The 16,595-nt window shown below is 55.1% G+C and overlaps 9 protein-coding genes across 9 annotated transcripts; 3 read left to right on the top strand and 6 right to left on the bottom strand.

Annotated features, from left to right (window-relative positions):
* Positions 1–734: 734 nt before the first annotated feature.
* D7B24_007222 (uncharacterized protein) lies at positions 735–1,270 on the bottom strand (the record flags this gene model as incomplete). Its single annotated transcript, XM_028641335.1, has 2 exons — positions 735–1,075; positions 1,132–1,270. The coding sequence occupies 2 exons, from the start codon at positions 1,268–1,270 to the stop codon at positions 735–737; spliced, it is 480 nt and encodes a 159-aa protein (XP_028494660.1).
* Positions 1,271–2,711: 1,441 nt separating this feature from the next.
* Positions 2,712–4,307, top strand: D7B24_007221 (uncharacterized protein; the record flags this gene model as incomplete). The annotated part of the gene is made up of 4 exons (XM_028641334.1): positions 2,712–3,110; positions 3,167–3,831; positions 3,888–4,143; positions 4,197–4,307. The coding sequence occupies 4 exons, from the start codon at positions 2,712–2,714 to the stop codon at positions 4,305–4,307; spliced, it is 1,431 nt and encodes a 476-aa protein (XP_028494659.1).
* Positions 4,308–4,461: 154 nt separating this feature from the next.
* On the bottom strand, positions 4,462–5,484 carry REXO4 (REX4, RNA exonuclease 4; the record flags this gene model as incomplete). The annotated part of the gene is made up of 1 exon (XM_028641333.1): positions 4,462–5,484. One exon carries the CDS (start codon positions 5,482–5,484, stop codon positions 4,462–4,464), a length of 1,023 nt encoding a protein of 340 aa, XP_028494658.1.
* Positions 5,485–5,899: 415 nt separating this feature from the next.
* Positions 5,900–7,420, top strand: ESA1 (Histone acetyltransferase; the record flags this gene model as incomplete). The annotated part of the gene is made up of 1 exon (XM_028641332.1): positions 5,900–7,420. The coding sequence occupies one exon, from the start codon at positions 5,900–5,902 to the stop codon at positions 7,418–7,420; it is 1,521 nt and encodes a 506-aa protein (XP_028494657.1).
* A 73-nt stretch (positions 7,421–7,493) lies between these two features.
* D7B24_007218 (uncharacterized protein) lies at positions 7,494–8,348 on the bottom strand (the record flags this gene model as incomplete). The annotated part of the gene is made up of 1 exon (XM_028641331.1): positions 7,494–8,348. One exon carries the CDS (start codon positions 8,346–8,348, stop codon positions 7,494–7,496), a length of 855 nt encoding a protein of 284 aa, XP_028494656.1.
* An 801-nt stretch (positions 8,349–9,149) lies between these two features.
* On the bottom strand, positions 9,150–9,636 carry D7B24_007217 (uncharacterized protein; the record flags this gene model as incomplete). The annotated part of the gene is made up of 3 exons (XM_028641330.1): positions 9,150–9,280; positions 9,332–9,418; positions 9,474–9,636. 3 exons carry the CDS (start codon positions 9,634–9,636, stop codon positions 9,150–9,152), a joined length of 381 nt encoding a protein of 126 aa, XP_028494655.1.
* A 754-nt stretch (positions 9,637–10,390) lies between these two features.
* On the bottom strand, positions 10,391–11,201 carry D7B24_007216 (uncharacterized protein; the record flags this gene model as incomplete). The annotated part of the gene is made up of 4 exons (XM_028641329.1): positions 10,391–10,665; positions 10,727–10,813; positions 10,864–10,962; positions 11,030–11,201. The coding sequence occupies 4 exons, from the start codon at positions 11,199–11,201 to the stop codon at positions 10,391–10,393; spliced, it is 633 nt and encodes a 210-aa protein (XP_028494654.1).
* A 1,179-nt stretch (positions 11,202–12,380) lies between these two features.
* D7B24_007215 (uncharacterized protein) lies at positions 12,381–12,830 on the bottom strand (the record flags this gene model as incomplete). Its single annotated transcript, XM_028641328.1, has 3 exons — positions 12,381–12,433; positions 12,486–12,587; positions 12,656–12,830. 3 exons carry the CDS (start codon positions 12,828–12,830, stop codon positions 12,381–12,383), a joined length of 330 nt encoding a protein of 109 aa, XP_028494653.1.
* A 638-nt stretch (positions 12,831–13,468) lies between these two features.
* Positions 13,469–16,331, top strand: D7B24_007214 (uncharacterized protein; the record flags this gene model as incomplete). Its single annotated transcript, XM_028641327.1, has 2 exons — positions 13,469–15,492; positions 16,328–16,331. 2 exons carry the CDS (start codon positions 13,469–13,471, stop codon positions 16,329–16,331), a joined length of 2,028 nt encoding a protein of 675 aa, XP_028494652.1.
* Positions 16,332–16,595: the final 264 nt, after the last annotated feature.

Genomic DNA, 16,595 nt, shown 5'->3' with positions numbered 1-16,595 from the left:
AGTGTGGATTCTGGATGTCGCGACAAGGGCAAATGGGAAAATGGGAAAATGGGAAAAGCCAGGGGTCGATTTCGAGGGGTGAAATGGGACGCGTGGGGCCGCGCCTTGGACGCGTCGAGGCGCGCGACGTTAATTGCTTGCATGACACTAGGCCACATAGGTACTTAACCTGTACCTGCCTACCTAAGGTACCTTACCTACCTACCTTACCTAAGGTACCTTACCTACCACCTAGGTAGAGGTAGCTAGGTAGGTCAAGTACTTGTGCATTCCGAGGTGCGATCTAGCTATGTTTGCCTCGACAATAGAATGATCTTACAGACTTGCCTTCCCATCCGCAGTAGAACGCTTCATCTGCGGACACGGCGGTTGCAACTCTGTTCATTGAGGGAAGCATTTTCAACTACGTATTCTCGGCTTCTAGTTGGTCTCTTTCACAGTGGCGGTTGGCTCTGCATCTCGGTATCGAATGCGACATGCTAGTCTGCCTTGAAGATGAACATTTTATTTATTTGTCGCTTGCAGTCCCTTGCTACAATTTTTTTTTTACTCGCGTGCCCTACGTATCTGACTTGCAGTTACTTTGCTCGGTGATTACTGTTCTCAAGCTCTTCTGTTCCACGCTGTTTATGGCCCTGAAGGCCATGCCCTTCATAACTCGAGCATCATCAACGCCTACGCCGTCCCATGCCTGAATCCCAACGCCCTTTTATTCCCACCATGCTTCTGTCCCGTCATGCCGTCGCCGGTTGGTCCCTCGCGGGCTCGTCGTACTGATGTATGCTCTCAGCAACCTGCAGCCACTCTTCCATGCTCCTGACGTAAGGATCCGTCGCCGCGTCCGCCATGCTTTCCGCGCCCCAGACAACCATCTCATCAAACTCGGCCGTTACCCGGAGTGCGCCTCGTTCAATCTTGTCTTCGTCATCCTCTTCCTCTTGTGGCGGGGCGTCTGGCCTCGGAGCCTCGATCGTTTTGTTCTGTTTCTCGACAACAATGCCGCGGTAGCCCGAGGGCAACTGAACTGATTTGCCGTGCAGTTCGCGACCACGGAAGAATGCCTTTGACTTGCCATCTGTCAACGTGTCAATTAGCGAAGGATCCGGTTGTGGAGGAGAAAGGCTTGCGCACCCGTAGATGTCGTTGGGTTCCAGAAGGACGGCGCCGAGTCGATAAGTCCGTTATGTTGGATGCGGCATGGCAGAAGGTGTGCAACCGCCTTGGGAGCGGCAGCCTTCTCCGAGTGTAGGTTCAAGATGGCGCTCGACATGACGAGACTGTGTTTGGCGGGGATGGACTTGCGATGCGTTCATCAGGTACACGCGTTTCGACGCGTTTGCTGGTGTGTTAATTGTCCGGCTCCACCATTGCATGAGCATTCTGATAAGGAAGTCTGCCACGATAAGCCATGTGAAGTGCCGTCCAAGAATACGGTGCCCTTTTTATGCACCCACATTCCATCTTCCATCGAGCTTGGCGATCAGCGATCTTTGATGCACGATCCCTGCAGTTTCGCAGCTTGGGCCCTCTTGTTTCACGGTGAGATTCCAGTCCCCTCTTCTTCTTCTTTATCAGGTCCCTCGCCGGTGGCCATCTCTTGCAGTCAGTTCAGAATCAGCCTCGCGGCCACCCTTTCGATGGCAGGTCAACATGGAGGGATGCTACCATGTTTGTCACACGCCAGGAAAGCCTCCATGCATCAGTTATCACAGTCTCGTCGGCCATGTGCATAGCATACCAGGCACAAGACCAACGGGTGTAACCGACGAGTGTTGATGTCATCGATATACGCATTTGGACTCTTTGGAGGCATGAACCCCGAAGCAATATCCACTCAGCTCCAGGAACCACAGGACCCCGATCCAGACGACCCTGTTCCTGATCACTGGATTCAGACGACCTTCCCGGGCGTCCCGCTGACAGCAGGGCTGCCTACAATGGCACTATTCCTTCGATTTCCTGATGTATGGCACACGGCGTCTTATACTGCAAACCCGTGAAGAAGCCAAGGACGCTGCCAAGCTGCAAGCCGACGAAACCTTCCACGGCGCTACGGCAGCCATACCGTGTGTGCCATGACGTGCCCGGTTGCCGAGTCATTCCTAATGCTACCAAAGCTGGGTCGATCCGAGTCCCGCTGGGCCTGGCGTCGAAGGTTAGCTGCACATCTTACAAGAGCCCGTCGGATCACACGTCGGCCGCTCTGTCAGAGACAGACAGCGCCAGATAGGGACTCGTCGCAGCCAAACACGGCACAAAACAGCTACCCCTGCAAATCCTCGAAGCACTATTCCCAGCATTGACCCCCGGTCCTGGCCCACGCCTCGCGCGACGGACGGTGAGATGCCATTGCCGACCACCGAGACACGACAGACCGCCAGACCAGCGCTGGCGCTGGCGCATCCTGCGGCCTCGATCAAGCAAGCGCCCATGCTTCCCCACGTCTGTCGCATGGGGATGATCGATGGTGAAAGAGGATCGCATGGGCCCTCGCGCCGTGCCACCGGAAGCTTTTTTTGTTGTGCCCCTCGTCTCTCCCCTCTTCTCTGTCCTTCACTTCCCCTTTCCCCTCTGAGCATCCTACCTCTTTCAACGCTTTCAAAAGCTCAATTGAGTTCGGTCAACGTCTCTCTCGTGCGAATTGTCCTCATCATTTGCTCCAACAGTGCCCTACCGCAGCCTCCTGCCGCTGTCAACACCCCGCCGTCATCATGCCCAAGCTCCCTTCGTTGCTCCCCGCGGCCGTTTCGCAACCTCTGTACCGCAGCACAGAGCTCGTGCGCGGCGCCGTGGGAAGCTTGACCTGGGGCCCGGCCCTCGCCGTTGCAAAGCCTGCCATCCTGTCCGCCTTCTCCACCATCGAAAAGGGCACATTGCTGCTCGTCGACAAGCCGGCCGAGACGAGGACTGTCTTTGGACAGAAACTAGGCGCGACTAAGCAGATCGTTCGGGAGACGACGCCGCGCCGCGCCGATGCCGTTCCCCGCGTCGAGCTCGTCGTCAAGAGCGATGCCTTCTGGATGCGCCTGTTCTTATTCGCCGACATGGGGTTCGCAGAGGCATTCATGCTTGGCGAGGTCGAGTGCGAGGACCTGACAGCCTTCTTCCAGGTGAGCAGCTGTTGGGCTTGTGGAAGAGGTGGGGAATTTCTGACGCGCGACGGCAGCTCTTCATTGTGAACCGAGAGGCTATGGGCAATGGCACGACCTGGATCTCGAGCTTCTCCTCTGCCATCTCGAGTTTGGCGCGCACGACGAACACGCTGTCCAACGCCCTTCTCAACATCTCGGCCCACTACGACATTAGCAACGACATGTTTGCCGCCTTTCTCTCACCGGACATGACGTACTCGTGCCCGATCTGGAACCTCCACCCTGATCCCAGCGCTCCAGAGGAGACAATGGAGGCGGCCCAGATGACCAAGCTCCACCGCTTCATCGAGGGCGCCCATCTCAAGGCTTCCGACCACGTTCTCGAGATTGGTACCGGCTGGGGCTCCTTCGCCATCGAGGCTGTCAAGACGACCGGGTGCCGTGTGACAAGTCTGACGCTGTCTAAGGAGCAAAAGGTGTTGGCCGAGGAGCGCATTCGAGATGCTGGACTCCAAGATTGCATCGAGGTTCTGCTCATGGACTACCGCGCCCTGCCGACGCCAGAGAAGCCGTACGACAAGATTGTTTCGATTGAAATGCTCGAGGCCGTGGGTCAGGAGTTCTTGGGCACCTATTTTGCGTGCATTGACCGGCTACTGAAGAAGGAGGGCGGCATTGCCGTGTTCCAGTGCATTACCATGCCCGAGGGGCGCTACGAGGCGTACGCCAAGACGGAAGAGTATGTGCAACGAGCGACGGCCTTGGTGAAGGTACATTGACTAACTTGGGCGCCAGTTTCATCAACCACTATATTTTCCCCGGCGGCCACCTACCGACCATCACGCAGCTGCTGAATCACATTGTCACCGAGTCCAAGGGCACGCTCATCACAGAGAAGGTCGAGAACATCGGCGGCCACTACGCGAAGACGCTGCGGCTCTGGAAGGAAGAGTTCATGCGCAACTTTGACGCGACGATTAAGCCGGCGCTCCTGAAGGAACATCCCGAAATGTCGGAGGAAGGTGTCGACGTGTTCAGGAGGAAATGGGAGGTAAGAGATCGACGCCCTCCACGTTCCTGCCATGACTCAAGCTAACTTGGCAGTACTATTTCACATACTGCGAGGCTGGCTTCGCGACGAAGACGCTGGGCGATGCCATCATCACAGTGGGCAGGGAGGGCGCTCTGGAGTTAATGGAAGGCATTCCGCTGTGATGAACAGGGAGAACTGGCACTGGGCGGGCGTTTGGGCGTTTGTAGATCTTGTCAAGCTCGAATTGGCAATTTTCAATTTGAAAAGGGGGTATTCATGCCGCTTTACCTGTCCACCCATCCATCATCCCTCGCTCAGGGGAAGGGGGCGAACATTCTATTTCTTCTTCTTCTTAGGCTTCTTTGCCGCACTCCTGGCCCCCGGCGCAAAAGCCGGGAAGCGATTCGTATTGTCGACATCAAACGCCGGCTTATGCCTCCTGAAAAGCGCCATGGTCACCTTGGCATCCTCGACGCTAGAGTGCGCCCCCTGCTGGATCTCGACCTTGAGAATCTCCCCCGCCAGCTTCCGCAGCGCCGGCTTCTTGCCGTTGCCGTATTGCCGGAAGCCGGGAAACTTGGACGTGTCGCGAATGTCCTTGATCGAGTGGGTCAGCTGGAGGGCGTCGAGGTCGTGCTTGACGTCGTGGCCGATGAGGATCCTGTCCTGGAGCAGCTCGGCAACCTCGGCCTGGACGTCCTCAAACTCGCGCGCGAGGCGCATCTTGCGCGGCGCGATGCCGCTGACGGCCGTGCGCCAGTCTGTCACCTTCTCACGCGGCCGCACAAAGCTGTCGTAGACCTGTCGGCCGTGGAAGTCGACGAGGCTCACGCGGGCCAGCACCGACTCGTACCCGCCCTCGCCGACGCCGACCATCTCGCAGTCTATGGCGACGTACTTGCCGACGTCGAGACCCGGCGTGCGCCCGGCGTTCTCCTTCTCCGGCTCGGCGAGCATGGCATTGCCGGGGAGGCCGAGCCCGTAGGCCTCGGCCAGCGATTCGGCCGACACGTCGTTCTCGGCGGCCCAGGCGGCGAGGGACGGCGAGGGCCCCGTGCGCGCCGGGTCGGCCACCTTGGACGACTGCGCGGCGCCCATGCGTGCGGCGAGGTCGGCGGGCACGCGGCGGGCCCTGGCCGCGGCCGAGGGCGGCGGGCGCGGTGTGACGGTGGTGCTGGTGCTGGCGGCTGCTGTCTTGGAGACGACGGGCTTCTTCTGCTTCTTGGCGGCCGAGGCGAGGGCTTTGCCGGAGGCTTTCCGCTTGAGGGTGCTTGGCGTTTTGCCGTCTGGTTGGGAGGAGGACTCGGCCTGGATCTGAGCCTGCAGCTGCTTCCAATTGGAGGAGAGCTCGCGTGCCATGGTCTTGGAGAAGTCGTTTCTGTGGGTGAATGAGAACTCAGACGGGCATGCTGTTTGAGTTCTTGCTGTGGACCCGATTTCCGTTTATTGCCTGGTCAGAGTGATGAAATTTGCATGAGAGCTCAAAAGAAACGAACTATGATGGACGATGAAAATGAAGATGGAAGTTCTTTCCAGAGGGTCTTGAAAAGCGGGAATGCATGTACCGGGGTCTCCATGCAGGGATTCTCGCCGCTAGCCTGACCGCCTTCGTCGTCGTAGTGGCGGGCGGCCATTTTCTGCCGCGACCGCCCCATCTAAACTTCGAGAACATGCGGCGCGACTCCATCTTTCCCCCATCACGACCACCATTCAAACTACACACCACCCGAATTCGAATCCATCAAGGAGAACCACAACCACGACCGGTTCCATCATGACGCAGCCCGAGCCGACTGTCGGCAACGATGGCCCTCGCCAAAAGGGCCGCGCGACGCCCGAGACCATCAAGGTCGGCTGCATCGCCTGGGTCGAGAAGAACGGCGTGCCCCGCCGCGCCGAGATCCTCAGCATCAAACAGACCAAGAGCGGGCGGCAGTTCTACTGCAACTTTGACAACTTCAACAAGCGTCTCGACGAATGGGTGCCGCTAGCGCGTATCGATTTCGACCAGGACGTCGAGTGGCCCGGCGTCGAGAAGGAGAAGCCGGCCAAGGACACGAAGAAGAAGGGCGCCGTCGCGACGTCGAAAAAGACCCAGGGCAACAAGAAGGCGCAGAAGAGGCCCGGCAAGAGAGAGCAGTCTGTGGCCTCGGCGTCCGAGGTCAACACGCCGCAGCATCCATGGACCGATTTCGTCGATTCGCAGCAGGGCCGCAAGGCCACGCCGGCCGAGGAGAGTCAGGCGCCGACGCCCGCTGCTGCGGACACCACCTCGACGCCCGCTGCAGGTGGCGACGACATGGAGGTGGACGGCGACGAGGGTGCTGCCGCGGCGGACCAGAAGAACGGCGAGGTCAACGGCTTCAGTCGTGACGCGGAGATTGAGAAGCTCAGGACACACGGCAGTATGACGCAGAACCCAGCCGAGATCTCTCGAATCCGAAACATCTCCAAAGTGCAGTTCGGCAAACACGATCTGTTCCCTTGGTACTTTTCGCCGTACCCTGAAATTTTCGGCGCAGAGGATGTCATGTACATCTGCGAGTTCTGCTTGGGATACTACGGGGACCTCAAGTCGTTCACGCGGCACCGCATCAAGTGCACCCTGCAGCACCCGCCTGGCAACGAGATCTACCGTGACGACTCGATTTCTTTCTTTGAAATTGACGGACGAAGGCAGAGGACATGGTGTCGCAACCTCTGTTTGCTGTCGAAAATGTTCCTTGACCATAAAACGCTCTACTACGACGTCGACCCTTTCCTATTCTACGTCATGACGACCAGAGACGACAAGGGCTTTCACTTTGTTGGTTACTTCTCCAAAGAAAAGGAAAGTGCAGACGGTTACAACGTGGCCTGTATTCTCACGCTACCGCAATACCAGCGAAAAGGCTACGGTCGTCTCCTCATCCAGTTCTCGTATGAGCTCTCCAAGATTGAAGGCCGCCTCGGTTCTCCCGAGAAGCCTCTGTCCGATTTGGGTCTTCTGAGTTACAGACAGTACTGGGGTGAGAATATCATTGATCTGCTGCTCGGGCTCAATGAGCGCGAAGACAAGGCGACCATCGAGACCATCTCTACGCAACTGTCAATGACGACGCAAGACGTCGAGCACACACTCGGCGCACTGAGGATGCAGATTTACCACCGTGGCGAACACAAGATTGTGATTCCGGAAAAGCTGGTGCAGCAGAGGGAGAAGCAGAAGACGAAGAAGAGGCGCCTCATCGATCCAGCGCGGATACAGTGGAAGCCTCCCGTCTTCTCCGCATCGAGTAGGACGTGGGCATGGTAGATGAGACGACGCGCGGCTGGTCAGGAGTTTGTCCTATAGTTAATGATACCCCCTTTCCTTATTGAAGTCTGGTCTACGTCTCCGGCTCCAGGTCAATCCAGAGCTCGACGCCTTCGGCAATCTCGCCTCCAATTCTCTTCGCCTCGGTTCCCCGCTCGGTCAAAATTGTCAACTTGATTTTCTCCTTCCCACCGCCGGTCGCTGTTCCATCCCGAACCCTGACGCGAAGCGCACTTGGAGGACCTTCCGGCGCCGCCAGGTCCCAGACTGTCCATCCATCCCCGCCCGAGCGCCCCTCCACCCCCTGAATACGAGCATAGACCTCCAGCGCCTCCTGCGATGAAACGCTCACAGCCAAGGCCCCGACGCCCCTGGCGCCGGACGGGTGCCGCACATTCTCGGGCCCGTGATACGGCACACGCAGCCGCCGGTCCGTGCGATCCAGGCACCAAAACGGCAGCTCGCCGCGAGTGAAAGGCACCGACGGCACCGCCGCCTCGGGGAACGACGTCGCCCACCTGATCTCCGTGCCGTCCTTCTGCGTGCGGCCGCCCGTCCTGGGCTCGGGGTAGCGCAGCGGCGCGGACCCGCCGGCAGCGATGCGTTCGCGGATCGGCGCGAAGCGCGCCTCGGGCGTGGCGGTGCTGTCGGGGCCCGCGGCCAGGCTGAGGGCGTAGTCGACGAGGTGGCCGTCGGGCTCGCGGCCCCAGGGGTGACTGGCGCGGTCTTCGGGAGCGACGTGGGGCAGGAAGGCGATGAGCTCGAGGTAGGTCCCGTCCGGGAGGAGGACGAGGGTGTTGGCGGTGCGGTTGTCCGCGTGCTGGCCGCCGGGATAGAGGTGGAAGGCGGAGCGGAGCCATGAGGGCGGGGAGATGAGGGCGGAGTGGGGGAGGAGAATGACGAGGTGGTCGAGGAACGGAGTGGACATGATGGGCAGGCTCTCTGGGAGGGGTGGTGTTTCAATGCAGCAACAAGTAGATATCTCTCTCAAGAAGGTCGGCCGGCTACGAGGAATCGCTTTATAAGGCGTTGGGACTTGATGGAGCATGAGATGAGGCGAGGCCCCGCTGCAATGGTGTCATGCATTGAGCATGGTTCTCTTGACGGAATGCCTTGACTGACCTTCTTAAAACAAGAGGACTGTCGACAGCGAACCGGAGAACAGCTCGTTACCATTGTGCCAATGCTGGTGCGATGCGGGGTTCAACGGAACTTAGTCAGCTGCGTCATTGAGTTCAAGCTGATGCACGGCGATGCCATTGCCATGCCTGAAATCAAGATACTTGCTAGACATGTTGTCTTTTACGTCCGATCGGTACACTGTCCAGTCGAGTCGGATGTAAGAACGGCGCCGACGCGTGAAGCACGAGGAGGAACGCTAGTTCTGTTCTCATGGTCCCGTCCGCCGAACGATAGATACATGCCACTTACTTACATGCGTAGCTTGCTCTTTGATACAATTTCACCAAAGATAGCTGAGGTCAATGAAACTATCGTTTACCCCTAGGATGACAATACTTGGATCCAGATACGGTTTGCCCAAGTTAGCTAATATACATCGAGTGGTTATTTCCCTCTAGTATTAGTACAGTATTGTTACAAAGCAGACGCCGTTTTCCGGTCACGCCACGCCACCTCGGTGCAACGCAGCGGCGGAACCACTGCTCGCCTGGCGCGGCCGAATTCAATGTCGCCAACGGGATGCAATAGAAGCGCACCCTCTGATCATCTATCTAGCCATCCATACGGGATCAGCGTCATCTGCCACAGCGTCTTTGAAAGCATGTGCGTCCAGCCAGCTCTCTGCCGTTTCCTTCTGGGCGTACTGGGCATAGAACTTATCCAGTGACTGGTTCAATTCTATTCAGTGTTAGCGCCGTAACTTGGTAAGGTGGATAGATGTGCTCAGACCTTGTAGCGGCATGCCACGCGATGGCTGAAGCGTGAACCTGGACATATACTCGTTGATGAGGATGAGGTGGCTAGGGATTGGGGTTCCTATTTCGTTTATGTCAGGTTACACGGCTATTGCATTCATGGAATCCGCTCCTACCCTGAGCAATGGTGTACACAAATGGCGTGTCAACCTCGTGCCCTTCATCTTCTCGGTCAAGCATGTAGTCAAAGTGCATGCGAATGAGCTCTTGCATCATGAACGTGTTGGGGAACATGACGGCGCCATTCGAAACTGTCAAGGGTTCAGCCCTGTGCTCCATGGAAGCCGGCCAGACTACCAACCAGATCTGTTGAAGGCCGGATATACAATGCCGGTGGGCTCCACAGTCACCCCCTCGTCAAAGATATCATGTGGCCTCTCATCTTCTTCCTTGGAATCGAACAGGGACGAGACGGGCTTAGGGGCGTAATAGTGAAGAGTGGCAGGGAACGACGAGTATATCGCCTTGGCTGAAAACTGTCGTCGAATCACGACTTGCGGTCGGGTTTGGAGGACAGTGCTGCGAGCACGCCTGGAAATGGCGGCAAAGGGACGGTTCATCTTCGTACCTCAAAGGAGTTTGATGTGATGATGAACAGTGCGAAGATAGGTACGATACCTACCCAAGGTACTCACGGGCATGGAATAGAAGGCCAACAGGTCTCGGTGTTTAGTTTGGCCGAGCGTCGTCAGTGACCTATCGGATAGCCCCAGTGCAGAGTTGGGTCCACCTCCAATTGGTACCCGGTCCAGGGGCGTCGGCTCTCACCAACTCTCTGCGACGCAGATCTATAGAATATCGCACCTGTCTTCTACTAGGTGTACATTACGAGCATCCAAAAACAGGACTTCTTGAAAGCAACCAATTGCAGTGTTCGTGACATCGGTGGGCGGCCTGCGCTACAAAATGATGACAGTCAGACTGAAAAGCAAAGCAACAAAAAACACGAAGGAAACCATTTGACAAGTACTGTCTCATTGACCAAGGTCGACACACGTACCTTTGCGACCCGAAGTCAGACCAGGAGCTCATATCAACGCTTCTTGTGCTTTTTAGACGAGGAGCTGGCCTCGGTATCCTTCGTTTCGATTTGCCAAATGTACTCCCCGTTCTCGTCGAAAGAGTAGTATCTTTTGTACTGTTCGCTCCAAATCCATTCAGGCTGGTTCAAGGCGGGTTGGCTAGAGGAAGTGGATGGTCCGGCAGAAGAATCATACTCTTGGCCAGTCTTGAAGGCCTCGAGCCACTGCTTCTTGCTATACACCGTTGCGTTCGTCTCGAGGAATCGCGTAATCTTCTTGCCGAGATCTGACCCCCATAGTAAGTTATATCTCCATCTATTGCTTGCTATTCAGCGGATACCACGTACCTTTTAGTTGCATTTCGACCGCCGGCTGGAGCGAATAATGGTCGGTATGCTCGTGGACCAGGATCAGGTCGTCGGGCAATATGGTGCCTTTGAGAGTCAGGATTGCTCTTCGACGGGGACTATGGCAGACGGCTTACCCTCAGGAATCGCGTAGACGACCACATTGGACCCCTTGAAGTCTTTTACCAGCTTCGTCTGCAGGTCGCCGAGGGGCCGCATGGAAGCTCCATTGGGGGCTAGGTCGGGATATCAGGATCACCCCGCTAATCATACACCACGGCAGCAGATAGGTAGGTCACATACCTTGATAGGTCACGGGATCCAAAGCCTTCGGCAGAACCATTCCGGCTTCCGAGAAGACATCGAAGCTTTGGCTTCTCCGAACTGAATATTCTCGAAGCTTGATGCTCGCGCCAGCATTGAGGCGGAACAGGAGAACGGGGACATATTTAAACGACGCAATGTAATTCGACATGACGAAGCCGAAGGGGATGGATGAGAGGTCAGCAAATTGACTGGAGAAATAGTTCAGAACCCAGAGATTGTTAGTATCGTGAACTCTGGAAGCAATGATTCAGATGAGATCTTGATACTGGATTTCGACTTCAGCTCTGTACAGACCTGTCCTACTTATAGCTTTTCGACAGGCACATGCCGATTCTTTCTACTTCGTGTTTTCCGGCTGCTGTTGGCATCTCAGGACAGCCAGATCCTTTGCTGCTTGTTAGATACTGGCATCTTCTTGTACCTGTTGGCCCATCTTGACCCATGTTGATCCGTTTTGGTCCATTCTGATGCATGTTAGCCCATGTTGGCAGACAGACAACATATCACCAACAGCGGCGACAAGAAGATTGTCAAGGAATCAGGCGACTTCGACAAAGTTTGGAGACGGCTTCTTTGAGTTTGGCGGTCGTGTACCAAATGTTGGAAGAAAAGACAGTCTTTCATTGTTCTAGCAACAACACGACGGAATCTCGCTGTCGAACCGCGCCGGCCTCCATCTTCTAGACGAGCAAGAATAGTTCATGGAGGCATGGAATTCTCGACACTCTGTTGAAGAAACCACCCCGAAGCTCGGTATGGAGTTGAGAATAGCGCCTCCAACAACCCATCATACTTGTTAGCACGAGGCCGACACCCCAATCTCAGAAGCAACTTCGGCACGCAAATCGACGACTAGGTCAGAGTTGACTGTCGGTAGTGCGGGTTCTTTTCACCCAGTTTCGAGTTCACAGTGTGCTATCTGAGGCAGACGTTAAGGTGGAATATCGCAGCTTGGCATGCCCGATGCGACGTTTCGCGCAATCTGTCCACAAGATGAGGCATCGAATATCTAACTTCTTGCGTGATAGCAGTCTATGAAGAAATCACCTGCTCATTACCATAATGAAAGAAGGAAGAAACTCAGGCTATCAACTTCGTTGCTATGTCTTTTGAAAATTTGAGGCCTCGGTGGCTCTTGGATAGGCTTCCAGCCACTCCTCCCTCGTGAACACCTTGGCATTGGCCATGAAGAAGCGTGTTATCTTTACTTCCAGCTCTTTTAAGGTGGATCAGCCTTCAGTCGCAGCGCCCAAAATACATAACGACTCACCTTCAAGGCCCATCGCCGTTGATGGCTGCAGGGAGTAGTGGTCTGACCGCTCGTGGACTAGGAGAAGGTCTTCAGGAAGTGTGGTCCCTTCGCCGCATTTGTTAATATCTCTTCATCATCGCGCCAGAGTTCAAAGGGTGCAATCGAGTGCTGTTCACTTACCCTCGGCTACTGAATAGACAATGGTGTCATTGCCGCGGAAACGCCAGGACACCAGCGATTGCTGGTAGGGCGAATTGGGCCTCATGGATGCGCCGTTGGGAGCTAGTACGTCCATGATTAGGATCAGTAGGATATGAAGCGGCTCAGAGTCTCCATTCGGGATGACTGACCTACGTAACTGGATGGCTCCAGAGCTTTCGGTCGGACGACTCCATTTTCCACTACAATGTCATATGTCCGTCGCTTGGGTGACCAGGCGCGCACCTTCACTGCAGAGCCATTGTTCACGCGGAAGAGTTCCTTGGGGAATCTTTTGAACACGGAAACCAGACTAGGCGTCGACATCTTCAGGGCTCTGTGGTGGTGATGGCGGTGGTGATGCTGCGAGCGGTCTTGACTTGAACATGGATTGATCGAGGTGGTGATTTGGCTTGTCGGTGCCTTAGGCAAGAATACTACAATCGGGCGAATGAATGCCTTGTGACGAAGAGGTTCAGCTAGGCTCGCCCCGATGCCTGTGCAGTATTTCGAGGCTCGGCTTCAATCATGGGCAAAATAATGGATTGAACACCAGCAGACGGGGTAAAAGTGTCTGTGTGGGCATCCGGCATGCTCTCAGGATAGATAGGAACGGGTCCCACAATTGGCCTACCCATTGAAAACGGTTGAACCTAGAACCAAATGCTGCATCATAAAGCCCATCTGCTTATCATGTTTGTAACACGCTGCATTTTATAACATACGTTCTCTTAGGATTACTTGAGTTTGCTTGATGGGTTGTTGGTCGGGATCAAGTTAAATGTTATGTCCTCGAGTGTCGAGAGTAAAGCCGCTTCGCTTACGCATTCTTCCGGAAGTTGGTGCAAGGATTCAAAACTGGGCAACATGCGGCTGACAGGGACCTTCCTGCGGCAAAGCAACAACCCCGCCGAAGTTCATCGTGAACCAGCATTCATCTGTCGGCATCGAGCTCTACAGACAGAATGGAATACCTTTCGACACCGAAAAGCTCGAGACTCTCGCCTGTCATTGTACCTTATTTGCCTGGGTTTAGTCTCGATGACGACGAGTTCAGCTCGTACCCAGACCGCGCCGGCTGTGGACATAAGCAGATTCTTGACATCACACTCCCCGCCCGGAAGCTTGCCAGCCTCGCCCAAGAATGGCTGTTCTTCGGGCTGATCGACGGTCTGCTCGGTTGTTCTGTGGAAAGATCTCGATTCATCAGCAGCGACGGGCAATCGATCGATGCCACAGCCTTGCAGGCGATTATGACCCAGGTCACTCTTGACCTCCGATCAACAGAAAGCCAAGGGCGTATCGAGACAATCCAGCACAGACTTCAAACGGCTGTCGACGCCAGCAAAAGGCTGGAACGGGTGGTCACGGACGATGAGCCGAGCATTGCCATCTTCTTGTCAATCAGAATACTGACGGACTTCATCAGTGGCTTCATTGACACTGGCTTGCTGGCCGGAGATTTCTATGGCTTGGCAACAACCACACTGACATCGACTCGGGCTCCCCATGTTACAGTGCTTGAGGACGCATCTGTCAAGCTTGATGAACTGACACCTGTGCAACGACTGCTATTTGACCGGCTCGAAGACAACGGCTGGTGTCACTCACAGATCATCACCGTCTTTTGCCGCACCGAGCACCTCATGGTCTACTATCTCAGCTTTCTGGACCGTGATGAGGGCCCTGACATAAACCATGGGTCCTGTACCTATCTCCTCTGCAAAGCATACAACACCAGCGCGTCCACCAAGAGCGCGCGTCACGTTGTTGATGGTTGTCAGTGCGCTCTGGTCAGCCTGCCTGAGAAGGAACTTGTGCGCATTATCGAAAGTGATAAGATTCCGCTGGTGAGAATCAAGATAGCGGCGGATGAAGAAGCTTTTTTAGAGCTCGAGGCGTGCTCAACGTTTTCGGATGCGCAATACACAGCCATGTCACATGTGTGGATTGACGGGATGGGCAACCCCGAAAAGAACGCACTGCCGACATGCCGGCTCACCAGGATCGCCAAATCCCTATCGTCGCATGACCAACTCGGCGAGAAGTCCACTCGAACGCCTAAACGGAGCCCACTCTTCTGGATGGATACTCTCGGCATTCCCGTGTCTCCACAATATGCCAACATAAGACAAAAGGCCATCAGCAGAATGGCACTTATCTATACTGCAGCCGCTCAAGTCCTTGTTGTGGATCGCGATTTGGAAAATATGAGCATCTCAGAACGCTCTACTGCGGAACTGACTGCGTGGACGGCAACTTCTAAATGGAACACGCGGTGCTGGACCCTGCAAGAAGGGGTTCTTGCACGGAACTGCCTTTTCCAATTCAAAGACACAGTTGTTTCGATCACTGTTGAGGATCGTTTCGCGCAAGACATGAGGATGTTCGCTCATGATAAGCCATTCTGGTATGGCCCTGTGATAGGGGTCTACTGGTTCGGGGAGCGTCTCGGGTGGACCACCATTGCTGCCGCGAATCGGTGGATTGACGGACCGCCAATCAACCACGCCACTGTTGCAAAGGGTGGGCTGTTCTACGGCACCGAGCCAGCGGAGAATATCACAAAAGACCTGATATATCGTGCCTTAAGGCTGGCAACAAGCTCAATCTCGGCTCAGAGGCGACCGTTAGAACAGTTCCGGCACAATGCCGCTCCCCCGAGCCCCGAGGTCAAGTATCTACGCCTTCTAGATATATGGAACCTCCTAGGTCGACGGCATACTACCAAAGCCGAGGATCTTCCAGACATAATTGCCAATCTGACGGATGTCAGGGCCTCCCGACTGAGAGACTTTGATGAGTCAGTTGACAGAATCAAGGTCATTCTCAACTGCATGGATACATTTCCCGCTGAAATCATGTACAACGACTATCCCAGACCTCGCGCGGGCAAAAACTCCGCCGATCGATGGATTCCCTCGAGTCCTGGAACAGAACAGGTATTTGGAGACGCGCGAGTGTCGCCCAAGCCTGATGGCCTTCTTGTGTATTCGGGGGCCTGGCTCACGTCGAGGGTCTTGAAGTCTGGGATCTTGTTGACAGAGCCAGGTGCTATGCTTCTATCGACCTTCCGCATTCGTGTGACCCAGAACGAAACCAATTTTGAAGTCATTCTGAAATGCCTACTACCAGAACAGGATGAATTCCTGAGGAATGAAAGCCAGCAAGCCTGTCTGATGCTCGACATACATGTTCCAAAAGTCCAAGGCAAACTCGGTCAGATTACTGATGAGGTGCTGGTTCGTGGAGCCAGGTTATTGCTTCTCTCGTCAAGCGAATTGGGTAAGAAGCATGGAACTGTGCGCGCAAGGTTCGATTGTCCTCTTCGGGGGGTTGCTCGAGTCTGCAAAGAAGAACAGGCCCCGCCTGTGGTGGTCATTCAACCCCCTTTGATCGCGTTACGGGAATTGCCTCCCGTTTGCGACACGTTCATTGAGCAATGTGAGTCGGTATTCGTCCTGCGCCACATATGTTCCTTTTTCTGACATGTTTCATAAGCCCTGGATGAAAGGGTTCTAAAGGCTTGCGCGAATGGTGGCAAAGACGTCAACATTTCCAGGTACCCAGACAAGCGACCACTCATGCGCCAACTGAAATTTGGTTCAACAAACTTGACAGTCCTTGTTGGCTTGGTCATGGTCCTCAAAGCCAAATACTCATGTGGTCTGCAACGCACCATTCTCATGCGACTTGCTGATGTGATCGGTATGAGTGGATCTTTCATTCTCGTTCATGTCATGCGTTTCATCAGCTACTTGGAAGAGGTAGACATGCTCAACAGGCGCAAGGCGATGTTTGAGGAGGGATTGACGCGCGGACAGTTGATTGGCAGTTGGTGGGTGAAGCTGTCACTGATTTTGTTGCCGAATGTGATGCTGGCTATTGGTTTGGTTACCTCTATTTTGCTGGGCACTTTGGTGTTCGACTGGGACAAGGGGTTCATGAGAGAGTGGACGTATTATAGCTATATTAGTCCCGGACCTGGGGACTACGTGGGCCGTTGTCATCGATGACTGATGGGACGCTGGATTTTAAAGTTGCTGCAGCTCATGTATCGAAGGTAGGCGCAACTGTCAGAGCAAGGCTGTA

This window comes from Verticillium nonalfalfae (genome assembly GCF_003724135.2).
Source record: "Verticillium nonalfalfae strain VnAa140/NRRL 66861 chromosome Unknown scaffold_56, whole genome shotgun sequence".
Classification (NCBI taxonomy): domain Eukaryota; kingdom Fungi; phylum Ascomycota; class Sordariomycetes; order Glomerellales; family Plectosphaerellaceae; genus Verticillium; species Verticillium nonalfalfae.
The sequence above is the reverse complement of the archived record's forward strand: the minus strand, read 5'-3'. Positions and strand labels throughout refer to the sequence as shown.